The following is a 24353-nucleotide window of genomic DNA, read 5'->3' as shown; positions in this document are numbered from 1 at the left end:
AGAAAAATTGCAGAACACAGGAACCAAATAGGAGTTTATTTCCCTCTGTTGTAGACATATCAATTTGTGAACGATATCTTGATATTCTCCAATTCTGTTAAACTTTCCACTGCTTCGGATTGTTTTCACCCATTTTTGTCATGAATGCAAAAAATCCGCGGTATACTGCTTACCCACGCTTACCTGGCACAACTGTCTTGTTCGATGTAAGAAGGACGATTATGTCTGTATAACTGCACGTTTTACGCAACGTAGAAGAGACAGTGGTTGTGTGTCCTCCAACCGGGTAACCGGTTACCGAATCATTATAACATCCAATGTTTGGCGGCAATTAAGCAGATCTGACGCCGGTAGTAACCGTGCAGTTCCACCTTCGAGTGTCTGCATTGGCTGCACTATGTCGAAGTTGCAATATTTTCTCCGGGTTGATCTTAACTGTGTCGAGATCGCATAAACGGGCTACAGATTTTATGCGTTGAAAATTTCAAGATTGCTCGTTAGAACTGGAGCAACGAAATTGATAACAGCTTGTCCCCAGAGTGCAAATGCAAGTGGCCGAAGGAACGTATGACAATTACGAGGATCCGGAGGGTTTGAAAATTTTCGAGAACCGAACCGCTCGATTCCTATTCAGACAGGAAGCTGTTTCGCTTGCGAAAGTCGGGAATGAAGGAACGAAAGAGAAGATACGGGTCCAGACTGCATTTTCCGGCGCGTAAAAACAGCAAGTGACAATATTCGAAAACACCTAACTTCGCGTAGGAACTAGTATCAGGCGGTGGCAATCGTTGAACTTTCAATACCTGCTTGCCTCCTGGCAATGTGGATTCTTCTATGTCGCGGAGGATTTTCCGCGCGCGAACCAACCGAAGACTATCGAGGACTATTCCTTGATTTCCCTTCAATGCTTCAATCCGATCCGAAATAACTATACTACGGCTTTTATGCATTTATGATAAGACCGAATCGATGAAATACAAAACTGTGAGGACAGAAGAATTTGAGAGCTCTATCGCACACTGTATATTATAATAGAAAAAAATATCAGAGGAAAACATTAGTTGGTTGAGGAGGGCAAATATTATGATAGGCAAAAAAATTGTTTGATATATTTTGAGATTTCAAGGTCATCGAAGTTTTCTTAAATCGAATAATATATTTTTATTATCGCTGTATGATAGCCGAGGTCAAGACGAATCCAACGAAGTGTACTATTATGACCTTCATGTGACCTAGGTTTGTAGGGCCCTATTATATTCGGCTTATTAAAAGTGTTAAAAGAACACGTACATTTTTATTCAAATTCTGTTTGTTACCATCGACCCAGAAAATTTTGCATAAAATTCCGCAGTCTGGTAATAATATAAACGTTCCTAATCGCGATCGCATCTTCTGCCACTTGCATTTTGTATATCTTCTTATATATGCCGCGCTATATTATTTCCAAGATAAATTATAGGAACGTAATCTACGTGCTCTAATCTATAATTCTCTCCTAAGTCGTCGCCACGAAGCTCACGCTAATCACACTTTTTTACAAATTGCAATATATCTAATTGTAGATAATGTTTAAAACTTTAAAAAATACTGTATTGTTTATCAGAGTACTGATCCTTATTGCACGGTGTTTCTATCTTTTTATTAAAGCTAGCAATAATTATGCTCAGATAAGCAAGTAACTGCATAGTATAGGCTTATCTCCAGCAATTAACGTGACGTTGACAAAGTAAACTAAGATGGTCATGTTATTGTAAATAAAGTTGGTTGTCACAGGTAACAGTTTATAGTTTCGGGTTTACCATCATAGTTACTAAATCGCATTATTGTCGTTGTTACTACATTGACTGAAGTAAATTACATTATTGTTGTAGTAACTAAAATTTAACGGGTGGGCAACATCATGAATCATTTTAGTTCACTCTAATGCAATTTAAAACACCAAAGTACGGAAAAGAAGTTTCTATGAAATATTATATTGTGCGTAAATAATTTTTTCAAATATCGCGTCACTTGGATCGTCTCCGATTCTACCTAAACATTGAAGCTGTTAACATACTTTTATACAAAATATTAAAATATCCGTGTTCGTGACTACGTTGATGATTTTATATTTAGATTATTCAGTTTATAACAAGATATTCTAACATTCGCCTGGAACATTATAATTGTTCGCATTACCATGCTTTGTCTTTTTACCGTTCTGCCAGTGTCGCTTCCACAAAAGTTCCTTTTTCATCTTTTTCGCAAAAGATCAAAAGAATCCTCTACCCTTTCAGCTTATTTGCTACCATTATTTGTTTTTCTAATTTTTTTCTTCTTTCTTTTTTTTTTTTTGAATGGTGTCTCTTGCTACTGGTTACAACATTTTATGAAATGCAAACGTGACTCCTTTATGAACCGTAACAAAAATGCAACACAGAAACAGTCATAAATTCTCTGAATATTTTGATGATCATTAGGGCGACTTAATGTAACAGCATGCATAAGGTTAATGTTGCTTTCTTCGCGAAAAGCACGAGTGTATAGTTACGCGTCACGGCTGGCGGCGGAGGCGTTAATAATTAAATACAGTGATCGCAGCTGCGAGTGAATTAATTGATTCATTCAGTCGTGTGGAATCGGCGATTTAGACCTAGCGCTTACTTCGACGACTATTACATTCGAAAATAGATTCTACATTCCCGTACGATAGTACAATCTCCAAGAAATCGATTCTAGAAAGCGTGCTTATTGAATCGACGCAAAGGAGAAACACTTTTATTATTTAAAGGGGAAACATTAATCGTTTCCTTCATAGAATCTTCACCAACGTATTCGTGACGTTTTTCTAATTAAAACGATACCCAACACGACATAATTCGGAGCATATTTGAACCTGGATTCAACGGAATCTCCATTATCCGAATTCTCAAGCCAAACAGTTCTATGCAGAGCGATACATATGCCAAACGATTCGTTGTACAACTTACTAAAGATTTAATCTGAACGTCCACTGACCAGTTCGGATAATCGAGGTTCCAAAGTATCGTGTATTAAACGAGTAAATCTGGCCCAAAATGTATCGTGTTTGGTGTCATTTTAATCGGAAAACTGTCAGGAATGTTTTCGCAAAAGTTTTCACGAAGGAACAACGTAAAGCAAACAACTTCGAAATCGTGCACCCCGCAGCGCGGAAACTTCCGGAATGCAAATCGTCGGGTCTCGTCTGCGCGGCACAGTTGATTAAAAAACGGTCGAATAAAGTAGGAAGAAGTTTATTGTCTCCAGCGGGTAACATTCGATCGAATGATCCCGTTGAAGTTGATGATACGTTCGTCAAGCAACGTAGAAATAATTAACGTCCAATACGAACCGGACGGTCGATTTAGTGGCGCGTAAACCGTCGCGTCGGATGGTTGAACACGTGATAGCGTTAGCCGGTCGTCATAAAAAGTAATCTGCAATACGATTTTATTTCTTTTAAAGGGCGGCGAATAAACGCAATCAAGCAATTGGTTTCACAGGCTCGGCCCGTTAAAACCTCAACCCAGTGGTAAGAGTTTCATCCATTTGTTCAACGATTTAAAAGGGTCGCTGTTCGCAGGCTGCTGCCGCCGCTGCGCAACCCGCGGCGGAGAGGCTGCTACATCTGTGTTTGCGCGCGTTCTCGTTGTCGAAAACAATTAGAAAAGTGATCCATTGAAACGCTCCCAGCTGTGTTTTTTGCCCGCATAATATCGATTCAACGCTCGATTCCTCAAACAGAGATGAAATAAGTGCTTCATCTCGCCGCCGCCGCTGCAAATCGTTTTCGCTCACGCTGTCTGACGATCTAGCGAGACTATATTGAATTTCGATAATACTTCACATGTACAGAACGGATAATACAACCGGACATGGATTCCTTATGGAAAAATGAATCCCAAAACATATTTAGGGGACCGATAAGTGATCAATTATCTTGAAATCTAAAAGATACTTTGTAGTACATTTAAGTTTTTATTTCTTAATTTATTATATAATCTCCATCATTATCGAGGACAGTTTGCCATCTTTCCTGCAAATTTTCAATCCCCCTGTTTTAGAAATCCAGGGTTCGTCAAGCAATATATGACTCAAGGTGCCTCGTTGCATCTTCTACAGAATGTTTTATTTCTTAAATAATGCTCCAGAGATCAATAATTCTTGTATACTTCATTTTGGAACAGCTTCCACTAGAGATTTTAGGGTGTCATCATCAAATTCAACTGGTCCACTTCGAGGCCTGTCAGAGAGATCATAATCACCAGCAGCAAACCTTCTGAACCAACGTTCAAACTTGTTGACCTTGAATACATCTCCGTAAACATCGCAAATTTTCTTTGTTGTTACATTAAATCCTGCATGAAAATGAAAAAGTTTGCAATGACGAATATGATCCTCGGAAAGTACGGACGCCGCCATTTTATTACAGGGTTGTAAACAAAAATTATACTTTTTAGAATATTTTGAACACTGGCGGCTGGTTTACCGAAAACTGTAAAAGAGTACGTGTATCCTCTTCAACGATCGGTACAGAACTAAAGGCAAAACAAATTCTTTGCAAATAATTGATTACCTATGGATACCCCTAATAGAATAACTGTTTTTTCCTTTGCGACTCCGTTCTCGAGAAAATCTAGTTTGAACATTCCTCGCGTCCTCGCTGAATCATTCTTAACCCTCCGTATGCTATGCCGGAGTCATTCGTGATCCGTCGCGGTGGAGATAAGCTCGAGCGACTTTTTATTTTGAAATAAGAAACGAATTTCGAAATAAGAAAGTCGGTCCCGAGCAATCGCCTTATATCGAAAGAAAACTGTAACGAAATATCGGTGTGGGTCAGAAATGACCCGGGCATAGAGGCCGAGAATTCGTAGGAGTCCGAGGGTTAATAGTTCGAAGATGGACAATCGATAGTAAAAATAATGAGAAAAATGTTCGTTTAATTTCATTTCTATTTGTTGATCCAATGATGTTTTTCTTTTATTATTATCGTGGCTTTTTTCATAACCGCGTTCGCGCATTCCGGCGCAAAAATAAGCAAGAGGGATGATTAAGAGATACGTCTTGGCAATTAAAAGCAACGCGGAAGTGGCGTAGAGCGAGCGGAAAGAATGAAATATATTCCGGCCGAGCGAAATTAAAAATACGCTCACTCGTAATTATGTAAAATTTATATTCCTACGGCCCTCTCGAATTATTTGTTTGACCTGTTCGTTGCGTTACGTACGCGAAAGACATGGTACATACACGTACACTATAAAGTCGATGGACGGGGCGGGCAACGCAAGAGAAAATTACAAAATAATTATTCGCGAATAGCAATATTAATTTCAGCCGATCGTTAATACGGTGAATATTTATGAAGATGTTAAACGTTCGCTATCCGGTTTATTCGGAAATTTCAGGTCGAGTCGCCAAACAGCGCTTTTCGTTGCCCGTACGAATGATAAAGAATAAACTTTATCCCCCCGGAGAAATCGCGTTTAATGCCGCGGCACCTTTATTATTTAAATTAACAAGCGTAATTGCCCGCGACAGCGGTGCTCTAATCTTTCAATAATAAGACAAGCAATTGTTCATGCTCGCCGTTCTGCACTTTACGTAACATATAAATTGACCGATGTTAATTTTTATTATAAAGTCTTCCATATTTGATATTAATAATCCATTTCGTTTTCGTTGGAACGCAATTGAAATCGTTTATTTGTTCCGAGTATATTAGGGTAAGGGACCTAATTACTGTGGGGGTACCAATTACTATACCTATATTGCTTGTACTTGTTTTTAAAGCATAATGAATATTAAAAAAGAGATATTAAATTTTTTTCATTAAAATCAGTTATATATCTCTAATTTAATATTCCTTATGCTTTAAAAGTAAATGTAATTAAGGTAAGCCCAGTAATTGGGTACCCTAGTGAACTAATTAAACTGCTAAGATATTATTAATAGTTTGCGTGCAAAGTGTGTGAATTTTTCTAAAATCGTACAGCGTATTTGTTAATTGTCTTAATTATTTCATCCTGAATTTCGTCCTTTTTTTTCGCTGTATTTCACTCTTTCGTGTAAATTTTAAACTCATTTTTACAGGTATGAATTAAGTATGAAGCGTGGCCAGTTAAAAGAAACAGTAAATGGCGAGCATGATTGATCCGAGGGTGTGGATGGTTTCGTATTACAGGTCCCCCGAGTGAATTGTCATCACAGGCGACACTGGAATGATCCGTTCACGAGTGCTCACAAATATTTGAAGTATTCCCTGTTTAAACAAATTATCGCAATTACGTCATATCCTCGTCTTTGAGCTCGATATCACTTCCTACTTCCGCAAACACGTCAAGAGGATGAAATTATAGCTCCACGTTAATTCATCATGCGACACCGTTCTTAAAACAGTGTTTTTAATAGCCACTTAAAGAAAGAAAAACGTGACGACGACGTTCCGCCGTTGATGAATTGAGAAACTCGCTTACCGAGTAGGTTAATTAACTGCGGATCGCGTTGATTACAAAATTGTTCGATGTTCAGCCTGTTGATTCGAAACATTTCAATTCGAAGTCAAATTGAACAGTTTATCACCCCGCTAATTTTTCTCCATTTTAATTGTTCGCATATAAATAACGAACTTTTGCATTCATTAGATTCGATGGAAAATAGAAATCACGACTATTTTGAACACGATGTCCAGTGCGGCATAGAACATTTAAGACGGCCGTTTTCGGTCCGAACGTCAGTCTTCCTTTTCACATTCTCAACGATCCACCAAGTTTGCATACTTTTCGCGAAATTAGGTTCGCACACTCTATTCCTTCGTGACGAAGAAAGGGCCACGAATCACAATGTACACACCCAACAGATTTTTACAGGTCGCAAGCAGCTGAGTCTACGTAAAAGATTATGTCGAAAAAAAGTTTTTTCATTTAAGGTCTCTAGTGTCAGCAGGAAGTAGTACAGGTCGGTCATGAACAGACGCATCGACCAATGACTATCCAATGGCACGCTGACTTCTCAAGCTTGATTTTCTCGAAAACAAAACCTTAAACAAAAAAAGATTATACGGTTTTTTCGACCTAATTTTTCACGTACATTCACCTCCTCGCGGCTTGCACCACCAGACGGTCACACCCCCTGTACACTAAAGTCCGCTTTATTTTTTCGCATTCGCAGTTATATCGTGCTTTCCCCCAGAATTATGACGTGTCTGTCTCGCGAATAGGTGCCGAGTGGCCGGGTAAGACAACATGAGAAAAGGCAGAAGATACGGTTTTGCGAAAAAAAAGAGGACGAGATTGGGTGCGGGCGGGGGGGGGGGTGGAATGAAAAGAGTAGGATGGATCTTAGTTTCACGATACGCGACGGTGTTAGGGTCGTCGCCGGGGGGTGTGCACTTTGCTTTCGATCCATAATGTGGGTCTGGATTCCCGGCAGTTCGTAGATAACGCACGTTCAGTCCCATTTGAGCCTGGAAGGGCTGTCTCTTCCTTCGGCGTTCTACTTGGCTGACTTATCCGGGCTAGTGTGCACATAAAGACACGTGTGCTCCTCCTCTCCAAGCGGGATTCGTGCAAAAACCGACATTAGGACGGATAATACTCTAATGCAATAATTTCGTACTTTCATCTGGCCGTTGGCTGCTGTTTGACGAGTGGTAATTCTTTCGCCATTGTGTCCTAGAAGGATTTATTATCGCAGATAGACAATCGAAGGTTGGACCGTGAAAAATGGGTCAGTGGTGTCATCTTGTTTCTTCTGTGTGCAATATCATAGTGTCAAGTTCCTGCAAGTAGAACTACAGTTTCTGCTGTGTTAGACTTGCAGGTGCCTGTTTTAGAATTTGTTGAAATTTCTTTCTAGAATTTTAGAATTTTTGTTTGAAGATGTTCACTGTATCGTCTTGAAGCGCAATATTAATATTTTAGAATCTGTTTTTAGAATTTTGCAATTTTTATTTAAATGTCTTCATGTCGGTATCTATATTAGAATTTGTTTAAAATTGTTTTCAGAATTTTACAATTTTTGTTTAAATACGTTCATTGCATGTGTCGTTTTAAAGTACAATATCATGTTGATACCTGTCTTAGAATTTGTTTGAATTTCTTTTTAGAACTTTAGCAACTTTAGTAACAATTTCAATTTTGTTTAAACATGTTCATTGGCAAAATATTGAAGATTCTGTAACACAATGTAATAGCTTAATCTAATTTCGTCGCTCCTGCGCAATTAATATTGTTCAAATAGTTCCCTAGGTTGTTGGAATGCACGCAACTTTCTCGGTTCTAATTTATATTTGGAGACACCATGGCACTAAATTTCGACTGCATGCAGCTATAATTCTATTACACCTGCTGGAGTTTGTGTAGCAGCGTTATTAATCTCCTGAAAGTTATGAAAGAATCTGAAACTATTTACTGCAGTTTAACAATGTCCTCGTTGCTCGTTCATGAGATATTAAATTCTTTTTGCATTGTCAATAATATTCTATTAATGTCTATTTTTCCGGTTTAATCTTCAACGCACCCGGAAAAGTGTTCCACTAATTCAAATAAGATATTTACACGTTTAAAATGAAAATATTTACAGATTATCGCAGTAATTCGAGCATCGGAGAATTTAGATATCATCAGTTCGGATAATCGAGGCTCTACTATATCGTCGATTAAACGAGTATACATGATCCAAATTGCATCGTGTTTGGGCTCATGTTAACCACGAAAATGTCACGAATATTTTGGTCAAAGTCTCTCGAGAAAATAATTAAAAACCAAAAAGTTCTAAATGCCTAAAAGGGCGCACCTCGCGGAGCTCGAGATAAATCTCGTTCACAATTATCGAAACGTTACTGTAAACCTCAGTTGGGGGTTTAGATAAGCTTAAATAAAAAGGGAAAGCAAGCGAAAGTCGACTTTGTTTAACATTATTAGTTCTGGGGCGGGGAGATACTGATTGAAAGCCGCAAGAAATACTTTTCTGGCGATACTTTTCGCGAATTCCCCTCTATCCGCGCGACGACACGGCATAGAAAGAGAAAATCACTTGGCCGGCTCTCGCTAATTTCCGGGACGTTCGTCGGTGGTTCGATCTATTTGTCAAAGTTTCACGGCAATTTAAAATGTTCCGCTTTAAACGTATCGACCCGTAGCCGCGAGCAATTTCGTTGGCTGTGGCTGTTCATTCGCGCGTCACTGGAACTGTTCAAACATCCAGGCCGGCTAGTAGGACTATCAACGGCGACAATTTTGTTTAATCGCTACCTAATGCCCCTAATGTCTCGATCTATACCTTTGTCAGTCTAAGGAAATTGCAGTACAGCTCCCCTTCCTCCGTCGCAAGCCACATCGAGCGTAAAACTCGATTCCTATTGCGAGTAACTCATCCCTGTCCGACTTTGACATCCCTCGTATAACTGTCGAAACGACCAATGGCCAAACTAGAAATTATACGAAAATCCTCCGGAAAATAAGAACCGAACATGCGTACCAAAAATGCATTAGGTCTGCCAAAACGTTCTATTCGTATTCTAAATTTCCATCCTCAACGTTGCAAATAATAGATCAAGATTAATTTCTGATTTTCTCCACTTGGAAAATTATCGTCTTGGAACAGTGTAATAAAACGTGCCAGTGGATCTTTGTGCGAAATTAATATTTCCCAAGTCAATTGAAAGAAGCAGAAATTGCATAAAATTGCGTGTTTTCTTTAAGATAATATAATATTTCTTTAATATAATTGAAATTATATAAAAATAAATTTGTATTGTTTGTTGTTCATCTGCTAATTCATTCAGCAACAAATTGACTATTATCCACGTTTAATTATATTAATAATAACTTTTTTCAAGGACCGGTCATTTTGACCGTGCACGGTAGAAATAGGTACACAAGAAGTGTCGGTAGGTTTATTGTTAAATACGGATTTTAAATGAAGCAATAAGTTAAAATTTCTTATAGGTGTACATAATAAAACAGTGTATTATTATATTAAAAATGTTCTGTGGATTAAATCGTATTAGTATCGTATCTGTCAATTGACGTGCAAGTGTATCCATAAAAAAAATTTCTTCGTAAACTGTACCGTAGAGATTTCATTAATTTTATTTTTCTTTCAGAACGCAAACAAGATTAAGATACAGATTCTCTCGTTTCATCCTTTGCTAACCCACTTCGTGCAAACATAGATCGATAATATAACAATGAACTGCACGATAGGATATATCAAATAGCATTTGGAATGCACATAGACAGATGAGTAGAACCCGTGAGCTTATTGCGCCGTAGACCACGTTGTTTGATTAATTAAGATTTCTCCGCGCATACCGAGCTCACGATGTAAGCGTTCCATGATAATCAATGAACACTAATAATTATAGAAGGTACGTATTCGTCATTAATTGTGAATGCGTCCATTAAGGAGCTCAAATTCCACCACAATCGTACGTGACAAAGACTGGAATTTCTAGTTCCGAAATGTTCACCACCTAATAAAGAAAGTTCAATGTTGTTAGAATGTTCGGAATCGACATTTAAAAAAATAACCAGTCAGTCACAATTATCGCAGTATTACTTGAACTTCTCAACTAGAAAAATGTGAAACATTTAAACTTTTGTTTCACACATACCATTTCATTTTCGGGCAATTATTTAATAATACGTGTGTCACAGAACCTTATACTATACTTTAATTCATGTAATTTTAGAAAAAATCGTTATGCATTTATATTTTATTATGAGAAAGATTAAAATCACTTCGATAAACAAGCCACTGAGTATATCATTTGCCAAGAATCATTCTGAAACATTTGGATGCAGCGCATTGAAGATAAAAATTAGGCTAAAAGAACATCTAAATATTCGTCTAAATAAAAATTCTATTCTATTTAAAAATCGTTGACTATTATCAGCAATCATTTAGACCTCAAAATTGTTTTATTGAGTAGTTGGACAGTACCGGATGGCAACTTTTCGTTCTTCGCAAATTACTACTTTTTTATTTTTGCGAATTCTTAATCGTTCAGAGAAAATTAAAGAGACACTGTTTGTCTCCTGCTATTCACGTGAACTGAATTGCCACGAAAAAGGATGCGAGATGGGATGATTATGAAATTTCTCAAGGTCTATAAATATCACGGTTCGCCCCTGTTTAGTATTTCCACATTAGGGTTCCAATGCTCTGAAGCCCGTAGCGCAATTGGGTCACTAACGTGTCCATCGATATTTTTGTAGCATAAGCAATAGTAAGAAAATTGTTACAGTTGTTATGGCCACAGTAAAGTGACTAAAAAATTGTGTCTCTGTAACAACATGTATTTAAAGAAAAACGCAAAGTGTCGAGTGGTGTGGCGAGCTGCACCATTTTATGCAGAATAAAATTTTTCTGCATTAATTGTAAGAGACAATAACCAAATAGAAACTTTTTTCTCCCTTTAAATCAACCTGAAAATAATATATCAATATCCTTGAATTTTTCTAATCCATCCTATTCTTCCAAATTGCATCTGCTGATCTTTTTCATGAATGCACAAAAATCCGCGATAAACTCATCACTTTCAAAATGGAAGAATGTCAGAAGCGTTTTGTAACAGCAAGTTTTGTAATTTCCACGCCCTGACACTGTCCAAGTTTGCAAATCGTTAGCTTCAAAATTATGATAATCGTTTCCTTTTTACTCATCGTCTGAAGTTGCGCCGCGTGTCGCGCGTCGAACACACAGGCAGCCAGCTCGACGCGCAAAAATCTTCTCGATCCTTTCACAAAGTTGCTCCGACAAGGCAAGCAGGGCGTTTTATCATCGTCCAACAAAGGCTCTTTTCGTCCGGCAGCAGATACTTTGATCGCTTCAGTTTTAGCCGGACACGAGCAGGCCGGAATAAAGAGAAAAGACGCGACTACCGTTGTACCGGGGACTACAAGTGACTAGCTACTTAATCCGTTACACAGCTTAATCCCCTTTAATTAAATGCTCCTTCGATCATCCTTTCGCTCCGTTCTGACCGAAACAGCCCACCCCTAAAGACCGTGGACACTTTTACGAATGAACTCGTAACCACCCGTGGTCTCATTCACGAGATAACCATGTTTGCGTATCCTTCCTCGTGAAAGGATACCAAGTTAATAAATCCAAAGAGTGTAGCCGGATAAGAAGGTCAAAATTGGTTCTTTAACTACGTACCCCCACTTTGAAAAATCTGATAAAATTATATGTTAACAACCATAACGGGATGCTAAAACTGTAAAAATATAAACTTAATATCTCCGTAAATTCGAGGAGAAATCGGCATTTCAAAATTTTTTTTATTTTTTAAAATTCGGTTCCGAAGCTAAAAATTCTGAAAAAATTCATAGATGTGCGTTCTGATAGCTAAAATATGCCTGATTTTTTTCAGAATTTTCAATCGAAGAGGATTAGAGAAATCACGATAAAACCTGATTTTCCTTGTCACCCCGTTACTACCCCCCATGTCGATATATAGGGTTGAAAATTGGCACAAAGGATTTTCTTTGGATAAGCTATCGAATGGAAAATTCAATTTGGATTGGGGGCACTTTTGACCTCCCGGCTACACCCTTTTACAGTTGTGTACGATATAAGTATTCCACGTAATTTTGTTTATTTAGTAGACAATTCTTCGATCTATTGCTGATATTACCATCGGTGTCACTGATAGCATAAATTGCATAAATACATACATACTGTGAAATACAATATTTCAAATCGTTTTTATCCATGCTAGATAACTGATCGTTGATCGACACATGATTTAGAATATTTAGTGTGCCTTTTTTGCTTCTCGTTATTTTTCATGTCACTTTCGCAAATTTATTCGAATAGTAATTTAGGAACTGTCACTTACCGCAGCCAATGTCGTTTCGAAATCGGGGTGTGACAGCAAATCGCATCGTACTGGTCAGCGATCCAGACGATCATTATGATGTAGAAGGCGGTTGTGGTGTCGTTGAAGAATTCCGACATGATCGCCTCCATTCCTGTAACAGAAAATTAATTCTGCTGTAGTAAAGACACTTATGTCTTCAATCGTGTCGAACTAATCCTTATTCGATACTAATGTGCGAATCAGTGTCGCCAGATCGGGGGAATTGACTCGAATCGAGGGGAAAAAGTTACCCCCCCTCTCTGCCAGTACTGGATCAGTCACGTGACATTGTGACGTTGTGGTCACGTGACCGGGCCGTGGCGGAAGCGTGGGGGAATAACGTCGCAGAAGGGGAAGGGCAGAGTGGGGGGCAAGTCTTAATCTGGTGACTTTGGTGAAAATATTAAATATTATTTTTTGTAATTGTCGAACAAATCCGTAAACGTCTAAAATATTAACATACTGCGTGTATTCTTAGGCGTACGAATTAGTATTTCTTAGTATGTTAGTTCACTTAATTTCGAATAAAACACAGTGGAATTTTCCAAGCATGGGACATAAAAACGACTGTAAAGATTGTAAAAGGTTGTAAATATGATGGAAAAACTAGATCAATTAATGTAACAACATTTTGTAGATTAATTTCAAAGAAATATTTCCGAAAGAAGCGGTTTTCGAATTTGTAGATTAACTAATGTTCACCCTAATGCATTGTTTATAGCATAAACCATAAATAAACAATTGGTTGTTCAGAGATTTACGACGGACATATGCGCGAGATTTTTCTGATTGAAACGACACTAAACACGACACACTATCGATCGTATTTACTCGTTTAATTCACAACATTGTAGGACCTCGATTATCCGAACTGGCGTCTAAACTCTTGGTATACGGACAATAGATAGAAGAAAAGTGAGAATGACGGATGAAGTAATACAGGGGAGACGTTTAGTTCATTGTCTGATAGAGGGGGGAATTTCTGTGTTTTCTGGTGCTCGTAGATTATGAATTCCCTCAGTCGTAATCGAAAATTTATACACGTCGTGAACCGATCTCGTGGGCGCAGAACATGAAGCAGGATTAATCAGGCTAAGAAGACGCTTTTACGCTCGCGCGTCCGGAGATTTGCAAGCGTGAATTTTACACGCGTTGTTGCAAACGTCAAAACAGTTCACGCATAGAACAAACTACGGTCCCAGACACCGGTTACTATCGAGTGCTAATATTGACTTTCCTGTAACCTGTAAAATAAACGCAATTGTTCGGATATTTGCGAACCCGGTTTACGGTACAAACAATTGACAATCTTTTAAGGAATTTTAAAAAAAATTTTTTTTAAAGACGATCGACTTAACTGTCACATCGTCGTTACAGTAATGTCTCCAATCTAATGATGGACGTGAAAACTTCAAGGCCGAAAAGTCACTTTTATATTTTATGTATTGTTTTTAATTATTTCTGTATGAAACCTTTATTAATATATTCGCGACAGTTTTCTGATTAAAATGAGACCAAACACGACACAGTTTGGATCAGATTTGTTTGTTTAATCCACGATATAGTAGAACCTCGATAATCCGAACTGATGATATTTGAATTCATAAAATGAACCATATGTACCCCGATTTATCATATAATTCATTGAAGGTATAGTCAGATAATCCATATGCTTCCACTAGTATTATAATTATTTTAAAAAAATGAAAAGACCATGGATACGATCTAGTGCGGAAAGGAAAGTGAGATAAATCAAGCAAGAATGATAATATAACGCCAATCGGTAGAATTGACATCATACGATAAGGTGTTAAACGATCTTTGCCAGCTTCGATGTTTCCGTTTCAGTGTTGCTAAATAACTAATAAATTCCGCAAGACCGACGTATACGACAGACATATCGAGGTTCATATTTTACACACAAAAATCGTTACTCCAAATCTCCTCCAATTTGTGCAGTTCCTTACAGGTTACTCTGGCATAAACGTGTCATGTATACAAGAATACTATGAATCTTGTATACATATATACATATATTATATGGGCATATGAGAACGTGCGCTATATATGTTATATACATATACGCGCGTCAAGCCGAGCACATATGTTTAGGGACATGGTGTGGCACCTAAAGCCTCGGATGCATATATTCTCTGTTATGCGATAGAAATTGTAAACCGAATTAGACTGACGTGCAATCATCTGTCTTAAAGCAAGCGTGAAACAGCTGTTTACAAAATACCCTGTGCACATGTAGTCGTTATACACACCCGCAAACGTGCAACTCTACAAAATAGCCCAATTAAATAGACCCAATTATCTTTAATTTACTGGAATCGTTCACGAGGAAACATTGTTCAACTTCGATTTTCTAGTTGGCACACGTGGTTGTCACGTTAGACTGCGATACATCCAGAATTTTGCAAATGCGAAGAATAGTGATATAGAATATAGAATAATATAAATATAATAAAACTATAAATATGATAATATTATTATTCTATATTCTATATTACTATTCGCATTTGCTGGTATTCTCCAAAAATATTCATCTTCGTCCCGAGCCGGTATAAAAACGCGATTTTGCGTGTCTTACTTAGAACAGCCCGAAAATCTCTTTGCCGAGGTATTTCGCAAGACCATCTCTCATTATCACGACTTGACATTGCGGCGCGCGCAAAAAAAAAAGCCGGGATTATTAATTCGCACGTAACGAATGGGGGAAAAAAACAGCAAAAAGATGGGCGGGGGTGTGGGGGCAGAAAATTGTTCGGCCAGAGAGAGGAAAAGCGTTGTTTGAGGTTTAAAAATAACGAAACAACTCACGGGGATCGATACACGCAATCGTCTGCCATCAAACCCGCAGGCTTGTCCTATTAATCGAATACTTTCCGCACAATTAAAAGTTCGTGGTACAGCGTGCAAGACCTCGCCCCATGTAAATTTAATACCGGTCCCAGGGGCCATTATACTGTTAAAACGGTACGTTCAGCGCATTCCGCCGGCGGTTTTTATTGTTCCGCAGGCGTTGAACGTTAAATCTCACTTATCGGGTGAAACATCGTCCAAGTTATTTCACTTGAAACGACTTCCCGTCGAACTAGTTGCGAACCGAGAATTTAGGAAGCCGACGATGACGGACTGCCCGGGCATTATGGTCCTGTCCACTTTGAAACAATTAGCACAGTATCAAGGGAAATGGACGCTCCGAAATGTGGATCGACATGGATTGTTGGAAATTAGAATACAGTTATTTATGCGAAATACAATTTTTCTGTGTCGATCTGCAATGTTGACTCATGCCTAAATACACTGCAAAAAGTATTATGGCTAATTTTCCTGCAATGAATTCCTAAATGTTACAATACTATCTTTTTCATTTAATGGGTGGGCAACGTTAAGTAACTTTAGAAAAAAAAATGTGATTTGCAATGTGTACAGTGCTGAACTCATTATTACAGGCAAAAGATCTAATCTATTAGAAGAATAGGTATAAAACCCAGTCATATGCTCGGTGGTGCGTTTCCTAATGAATTGTAACGATATGAAACCCCCTAAGAGACCAGTCGGAAATAATAAAAGTATCCTAGGGCGTGTCGTAGGCGAGTCACGAAAGCGCAAAGCGAGTTAGTTGAAACAGGTCGTAGGGTGATTAATAAAACTGTTGAACAGTCTCCTTAGATATCCGGGATGAGCAGGCATGTTGTATACTGTAAACACAATGTCACGGAAGGGACTATATATAATAATAATGTCTCAGTATGTGTGAAAACAAAAATGTAAATAATATTTGTGAGAAACGTGGAGAATACTTTCTTTTATACTGATTATCTCGTGCGGTCAAATTGACCAGCCGCGGTTCTGAACCAACGTTGACCTTCAATACATCTCCATAAACATCGCAAATTTTCTTTGTTGTTGCCGTGGCATTAAATCCCGCATGAAAAAGTATGCAATGACGAATATGATCCTCGGAAGATACGGTCGCCGCCATTTTGTTACAGGGTTGTAAACAAAATTATACTTTCTAGAATATTTTGAACGTAAAAGAATACGTGTTTCCTCTTCAACGATCAGTACAGAACTAAAGGCAAAACAAATTCTTTGCAAATAATTGATTACTTATGGGTACCCTAATATTTCTTGGGGAAAAAAATGAAACGAGAAATAAATACTGAAAAATACGTTGTATAGATACTTTAAGAAGAGTCGTAAAGGTAAATGGCGACGTGATAATGTATGTACGAAATTGTAGAAATGTGAAAGGGTCAATTTTTTAGTGTTGAAGATCTTTTTTTCCGATAGTGTACGAAATGACCATAGGTGCCGATACGTGGGGCAAGAGGAAGGACGATGTTAGCGGACGATGGTGGCTCGCGACGACCAGAATGAATAGTTTGTGGAGCGAGGGCGTGACCTCGGATAATTAGTTTCTTGATCGGACAGAGTGCGACGAAACAAGAAGAAGCCAACGCAACGCCGGGGGAATGCTGATGAGTGTCCTCCCAGCGGTTTACATCCGAAATGTACGCGACACGGGAATGGTACAAATCGACCAGCACGCGAACTGTCACACTCCTCCCCGGTGAAAATAGCTGGGTGAAGAATTACTGGCCGGCGCAGTCTGGTTAGTTAATTACATTGGTCCATAGGACAGATGGGCAACTTGGAGAACGAAAGTGTCGACGGAATAAGTAACGCAAGCTCCGCTTGTTGTCCGTTTTGCTCGGAACTATTAGGGCTACCACTTGTCTAGCTAACCAGCGAAGATAAAGCGAACGCTGATACGAAAAGTACGGCGGAAACACGAAACGGTATAAAAGGGATGTGGCTGCTTATTGGCCGTGATTTAACCTCTACCATCTGGCCCATTTATTTCCACATCCTCGCGAACCAACGAATATTTTTATATTAGCTCATTGCACGCCGAATTGATCACTTTTTCCTGTCGATCAGGAATTTTGTTCACGCTACCCTGAATCGAGGGCCGCTTTATAGGCGAAGAGTAGTATGGCTGTACTTCGTTCAAATGTTTATGCCAATATCAATTTTTTGCCGAGTTGGACAAATGCCGTCCAAGTCGAACTGTACACCATGAAAATATGTTTGAAGTTCTCGATAATGCTGAATTAATTTTTAGACTGAAACGATATTTTTAGAATAAAAAAAAAACCAGAAAAAATAATCTTTTTGATTAAAGTGAAAAGATCTACCAGTTCGATAAAAATTTACATGTGCAGCTCGCCTCCATGAGAGTAAATAAAAATTGTAAAATTAGAAGCTATGCATTGTAGAAGCAAGTTTGAAACGAGCAAGATAATGATTCCAATCTTTCTTCCAATTGTGACTTTAATCCTCTTTCATATCTCATTTCCAACAAAATTTCTGATGTCGGTGATAAAAAGTGACCATTTATCGTGCAATGACCCTATTCTTATCGGTCGAATACGATTCGTGTCGCATACCAGAAAGCATTCTGTTATATAAGCTTTAAAAAAACAACGTTTTTGAAAAACATCGTCCTCCGAGTTATCTCGTGCCACTCACAACTCTTCAACGCTCGTGTATCAATGTTATGCGCATTATGTCAATACACAAAAAAGGAAAAAACGATAGTATCAGTGAATCAAGGTTTTACTTCTTCCGTAATAAATAAAAAAACTTGTTTATAGCGTTTATATGGTTTTCTGTGCACTTCTCCGAGTAGCAAACAATTGTAGTTGCAAAAGTCGTCTTGTTTCGTTGGCTGGAACCGAATATGTTAACTAGTTGTTCGAGACTAATTTTTCTAAATTACCCACGAATTATCCACCATAAAAGATTTATTACAGTGCAGGATATGTTAATATAATCTCCAGTTTTACCGAATAGAATTTCAATAGAAATTTCGTTAAACGAATTCGTCATGAAATTGCAGGAAATTTGATTATAACTCGTGTTTCGTTTCGTTTTGTTCGGTAATACATGCTATAACTGCATAAACATTCATGGTTTACCCATTATTATTTGACTTGCGTTGAAATTAATCGAGTCACTTAGGAGAATTGTGTCACGGAACGGTGTTTCACGCGATAATCCATCGAGGATACTGCGCTTTATTCGATTTTCTGGTCGTTTGAGGCGGTTTCAGTTTAAACTGTTTAGGTTACGTGATCTACGCGTATACGTGTGCGTGTGCGTGTGCGTGTGCGTGTGCGTGTGTTTGTGTGTGCACCCTGAAACGAGGAGTGTGCGTATATATACAACGATATTTATACTCTTGCAAATGCATCGGGTTTACGATCATATTTATTGACTCCAAGACGGCGGGAAGAAAAATGACATTCACATACGACGCGCCATTTAATTTTCTTTTACTTCGCCTCATTCTTTTATATACACTGGGGATTACAACAGATATACAACCGCTCGAACGAGGTATAAACAAAATTGTCCGAAAAATATTCCGAATAATTTGTCTCTTATCTTTTTTATTTCAAGCGTTCAATTATAAAATTTGTAGTCGAAATAAATGGCGGTAGTTAATTAGCCTGGTAAAATTCTTCAAATATAATCAATGGAAGATTTTATACACTCGTCTATAAGTTTAAAAATTGTCTGCAACAATTACCAAAAGTAGGGTTTAAATTTTTAGATAAAAATTGTATATTCAGACGTTTTCATTTGTTTTGTGTATTCGTTTTAATCATAAACGCATAAAATCCAGTCTGTTTGCAACCAAAATGAATAGACGAACTACAAAACTGTAAAAATATCAGGAATATTAAAGAATTTGGTTACAGTCTTCAAAACTTGTAAAAGTTATTAAGAGAAGAAATAACTGGATAAAAGACAAAGAAAACTGAGGGAGGCTGAAATAAAGTGTATTATTATTATTATTAGTATTAGGAGAAGAAATAAATGCCCATCTCCTGTTTCCTGCAATTGATGCACAAAACGTTTCGCATAGGGATGCATAGAGATCGCATAGAGACTGCACAGAGATCCGCAGTCTGAAATTTATTACGATAACTAATGCGAGGATAATTGTTATACAATGAAGTGTGAAAGTGGAAGTAAAATTGTTGCTACAGGATCAGAAGGGGAAGACCGTTTCGCGCGCGGTTACGGATACACACAGTCGAGGGGATAGCGTGTTCGCATAAATGTATTCCTGAAATATCGATTCTTTTTTGCACAGGTGAACGTAACCCGTTAAGGTCGGCGGAAACTGTCTATATTTTTCGCATAAAAGTCGGGAAATTCCCCGTCCACGGATTCCGAGCTATACTCGTTCGCCGTCGTCTCCCGAAACACCGAGAAATTTTTCTCAAGTAACGAGGATCCTCTTGATCGGTTTTTTCGTGACGGAAAAATGCTGGCGACATAAATTGGAACGTTCCCCGTGCAATTTCAGCGGCGCGCAAGATTATCGAGCGTTCGTCGCAGTTGCTCGAGGAATTTTAACGTCTTTATAAAAGTCAAGAGGAAGAGGAAAATGTCGTGGCACACTCGGTCAGGGCCTTCTCGCCGCCGGAGGGGGGCTTACCCGAAGGCTGAGGTAATGTCCGGCTAGTATGCATTTAAATGAGTGCATTATCCGTGCATTATCCGGCGTTAAGATCATTTCGGGGCGTAGGCCCGTTTTCTAACTGATTCATGCGTCTACCAGTTGTTACCGAAACCATGATATTTGCGACGTTAGATCCCCCCGAAATTGTCCTCCGCCATTCTCCTGTTGATCCCCCGGTTGAAGGCTTCTCACCAAGCTAGACGTTCATGGGAATTCAAATTTCCATGCTACGGGAAATGTGCTGCGAAAGGGGCCATTTTCTTTGGCGTCCGTTTCTAATAATATTAGATCTTCGTGCAAAATAAAAATGCCATGCGTCGATTTCAAGATGTCGGAACTTCGAAATGACTTCGAAAAGCTAAGAACAAGCTTCGCGTACGCCTGAGAAACGTGAGCGCAGTCTTGCAATAAATCGCGAAAAGAATGCCAACAAAAAGTCGCGGTGAAATGAATACTTTACGCATAAACGCAATAAGACGTCGATTCGATCGAATTGATCCACGCTGTCGATCTACAATTCATGATCGCACTAAATGAATAACCTCGGATTAACGATTTGCAGTTAGGCTGGTGGCACACAGTTCCCAGAATTACGCGTTGTCGTTTTACTCGTTCTCGCTTGCGCAACCGAGCCGATTTGCAAATACAGGCAGGATGCCTCGAAGCGAGATTTTGAAAAAGTCAAGCGTTAACCCAGATCGGGTTCATTGACTCCCGGAGTAAAAGTTATCCTGACTCAGTGGCGGAGGCCATTGAACCGAGCGTATGGTAATGGCAATGATCTCTGCGACGGCAAAAACTGATAATTTAAGTCGCAGCAGTTTTCAAGTGTAGATAACGATATCTGCAGTGGTTCCAAGGTGGTTTCTGCACTTAATAAGATAGCTGTCAATAAACTAATCTACGGAACTATCGTAGCTTCAACACGTTGTCGACGCTGTTGTTGCACAATATTTTGCAACGTGATCGGAGCAATCCTTTTTATCATAAATACGACCTGCGCTGTAATTGTCACAAATTTTCTTTAGGAGTTAGACTAACGTTGAAAATGCACCATTTTTTTGGGGGAATTTTTTTTTTTTTTGTTTGAACAATTAATTTGATTTGGATACATTTTAGACTTAGAACAGCGTCATTTTCAAATTCGTACGTCGCGTATCTGTCACGTAGACTGCGAATTGAAAAACTGCGACGGACTGTGCTTTTAGCAAACATTTTGCTGGTATAATTTTCGTGTTCGCAGGGTGTTTAATCTGTGCCGAAGCTTAAGTTATCCTAGCCGAAAGGATCAGGTTCGTGGGCGTCACCTAGATTTGGCGCAGCCTGTAACCATCGCATAATTATAATTTCCGCCACGTTGGTTTCACGAGAACCCGGCACCATCAAAACTAATTCGCAGTCGTGATTGACAAGATAGATGTACCGTTGGCAACGTGTGCGACGCGTACGTATTTGTGCGCGACGCATCCGTTTTACACCGTCTTGCACCTACGCGCACGAAACGGTGATGCAGATCAATCATGCGTGAACATCGATTTCGGCGAACTTCGAGATTCCTCACTTTATCGGTGTGCCTTGCAGCTTGCTCCTAGAATCGCGTCAGATTCCTACATCTTGACTGTTACTATCCGAAATCGTGGGAATTTGCAGAAAACATGATCAAATAAAGCGAATATAAAACTATTTCTGTTGGTGGAAATTGTTGGGAATAGTTTGAACCTGTTTGTTTGATAGTTTCAGTGAAATTAAATTTCTACATCTTGGATGTTACTATCCGAAATCGTGGAAACTTTCAGAAAACGTGACCAAATAAAGTCAATATAAAATTATTGCTGTTGGTGGAAATTGTTGGGAATAGTTTGAACGGGTTTGTTTGATAGTTTCAGTAAAACTAAATTTCTACATCTTGGCTGTTGCTATGCGAAATCGTGGGAATTTGCAGAAAACGTGATCAAATAAAGTGAATATAAAACTATTGCTACTGGTGGAAATTGTTGGGAATAGTTTGAACGGGTTTGTTTGATAGTTTCAGTAAAACTAAATTTCTACATCTTGGCTGTTGCTATGCGAAATCGTGGGAATTTGCAGAAAACATGATCAAATAAAGTGAATATAAAACTATTGCTGTTGGTGGAAATTGTTGGGAATAGTTTGAACGTGTTTGTTTGATAGTTTCAGTGAAATTAAATTTCTACATCTTGGATGTTGCTATCCGAAATCGTGGAAACTTTCAGAAAACGTGACCAAATAAAGTCAATATAAAATTATTGCTGTTGGTGGAAATTGTTGGGAATAGTTTGAACGGGTTTGTTTGATAGTTTCAGTAAAACTAAATTTCTACATCTTGGCTGTTGCTATGCGAAATCGTGGGAATTTGCAGAAAACATGATCAAATAAAGCGAATATAAAACTATTTCTGTTGGTGGAAATTGTTGGGAATAGTTTGAACGTGTTTGTTTGATAGCGTCAGTGAAATTAAATTTCTACATCTTGGATGTTACTATCCGAAATCGTGGAAACTTTCAGAAAACATGACCAAATAAAGTCAATATAAAATTATTGCTGTTGGTGGAAATTGTTGGGAATAGTTTGAACGGGTTTGTTTGATAGTTTCAGTAAAACTAAATTTCTACATCTTGGCTGTTGCTATGCGAAATCGTGGGAATTTGCAGAAAACATGATCAAATAAAGTGAATATAAAACTATTGCTGTTCGTGGAAATTGTTGGGAATAGTTTGAACGTGTTTGTTTGATAGTTTCAGTGAAATTAAATTTCTTCATCTTGCCTGTTGCTATGCGAAATCGTGGGAATTTTCAGAAAACGTGACCAAATAAAGTCAATATAAAATTATTGCTGTTGGTGGAAATTGTTGGGAATAGTTTGAACGGGTTTGTTTGATAGTTTCAGTAAAACTAAATTTCTACATCTTGGCTGTTGCTATGCGAAATCGTGGGAATTTGCAGAAAACATGATCAAATAAAGTGAATATAAAACTATTGCTGTTGGTGGAAATTGTTGGGAATAGTTTGAACGTGTTTGTTTGATAGTTTCAGTGAAATTAAATTTCTACATCTTGGATGTTGCTATCCGAAATCGTGGAAACTTTCAGAAAACGTGACCAAATAAAGTCAATATAAAATTATTGCTGTTGGTGGAAATTGTTGGGAATAGTTTGAACGGGTTTGTTTGATAGTTTCAGTAAAACTAAATTTCTACATCTTGGCTGTTGCTATGCGAAATCGTGGGAATTTGCAGAAAACATGATCAAATAAAGCGAATATAAAACTATTTCTGTTGGTGGAAATTGTTGGGAATAGTTTGAACGTGTTTGTTTGATAGCGTCAGTGAAATTAAATTTCTACATCTTGGATGTTACTATCCGAAATCGTGGAAACTTTCAGAAAACATGACCAAATAAAGTCAATATAAAATTATTGCTGTTGGTGGAAATTGTTGGGAATAGTTTGAACGGGTTTGTTTGATAGTTTCAGTAAAACTAAATTTCTACATCTTGGCTGTTGCTATGCGAAATCGTGGGAATTTGCAGAAAACATGATCAAATAAAGTGAATATAAAACTATTGCTGTTCGTGGAAATTGTTGGGAATAGTTTGAACGTGTTTGTTTGATAGTTTCAGTGAAATTAAATTTCTACATCTTGCCTGTTGCTATGCGAAATCGTGGGAATTTTCAGAAAACGTGACCAAATAAAGTCAATATAAAATTATTGCTGTTGGTGGAAATTGTTGGGAATAGTTTGGACCTGTTTGTTCGATATGCGACGATTTCAGCAAATTACATATGTATTCACACACTTGCAAAACAACAAAGTGTAGAACCTGTTACAATCCCCGTGCAACTACATAAATTATTAACCCTCGGACCGCTGCGAATTCTAGGCCTATGCCAGAGTCATATCTGACCCACGCC

At 38.2% G+C, this 24353-nt stretch overlaps 1 protein-coding gene across 4 annotated transcripts in view; it reads right to left on the bottom strand.

Moving 5' to 3' along the window:
* LOC143358792 (membralin) overlaps nt 1-24353 on the bottom strand; it is a 135259-nt gene that overhangs the window by 70001 nt on the left and 40905 nt on the right. For all 4 annotated transcript variants that reach the window (XM_076796265.1, XM_076796247.1, XM_076796274.1 and 1 more), the window contains exon 10: nt 12851-12983. In XM_076796265.1, the coding sequence (XP_076652380.1) occupies nt 12851-12983 (133 nt within the window). The remainder of the gene's footprint in view (nt 1-12850; nt 12984-24353) is intronic.

Source organism: Halictus rubicundus, chromosome 1 (genome assembly GCF_050948215.1).
Source record: "Halictus rubicundus isolate RS-2024b chromosome 1, iyHalRubi1_principal, whole genome shotgun sequence".
NCBI classification, from domain to species: Eukaryota; Metazoa; Arthropoda; class Insecta; order Hymenoptera; family Halictidae; genus Halictus; species Halictus rubicundus.
The sequence above is the reverse complement of the archived record's forward strand: the minus strand, read 5'-3'. Positions and strand labels throughout refer to the sequence as shown.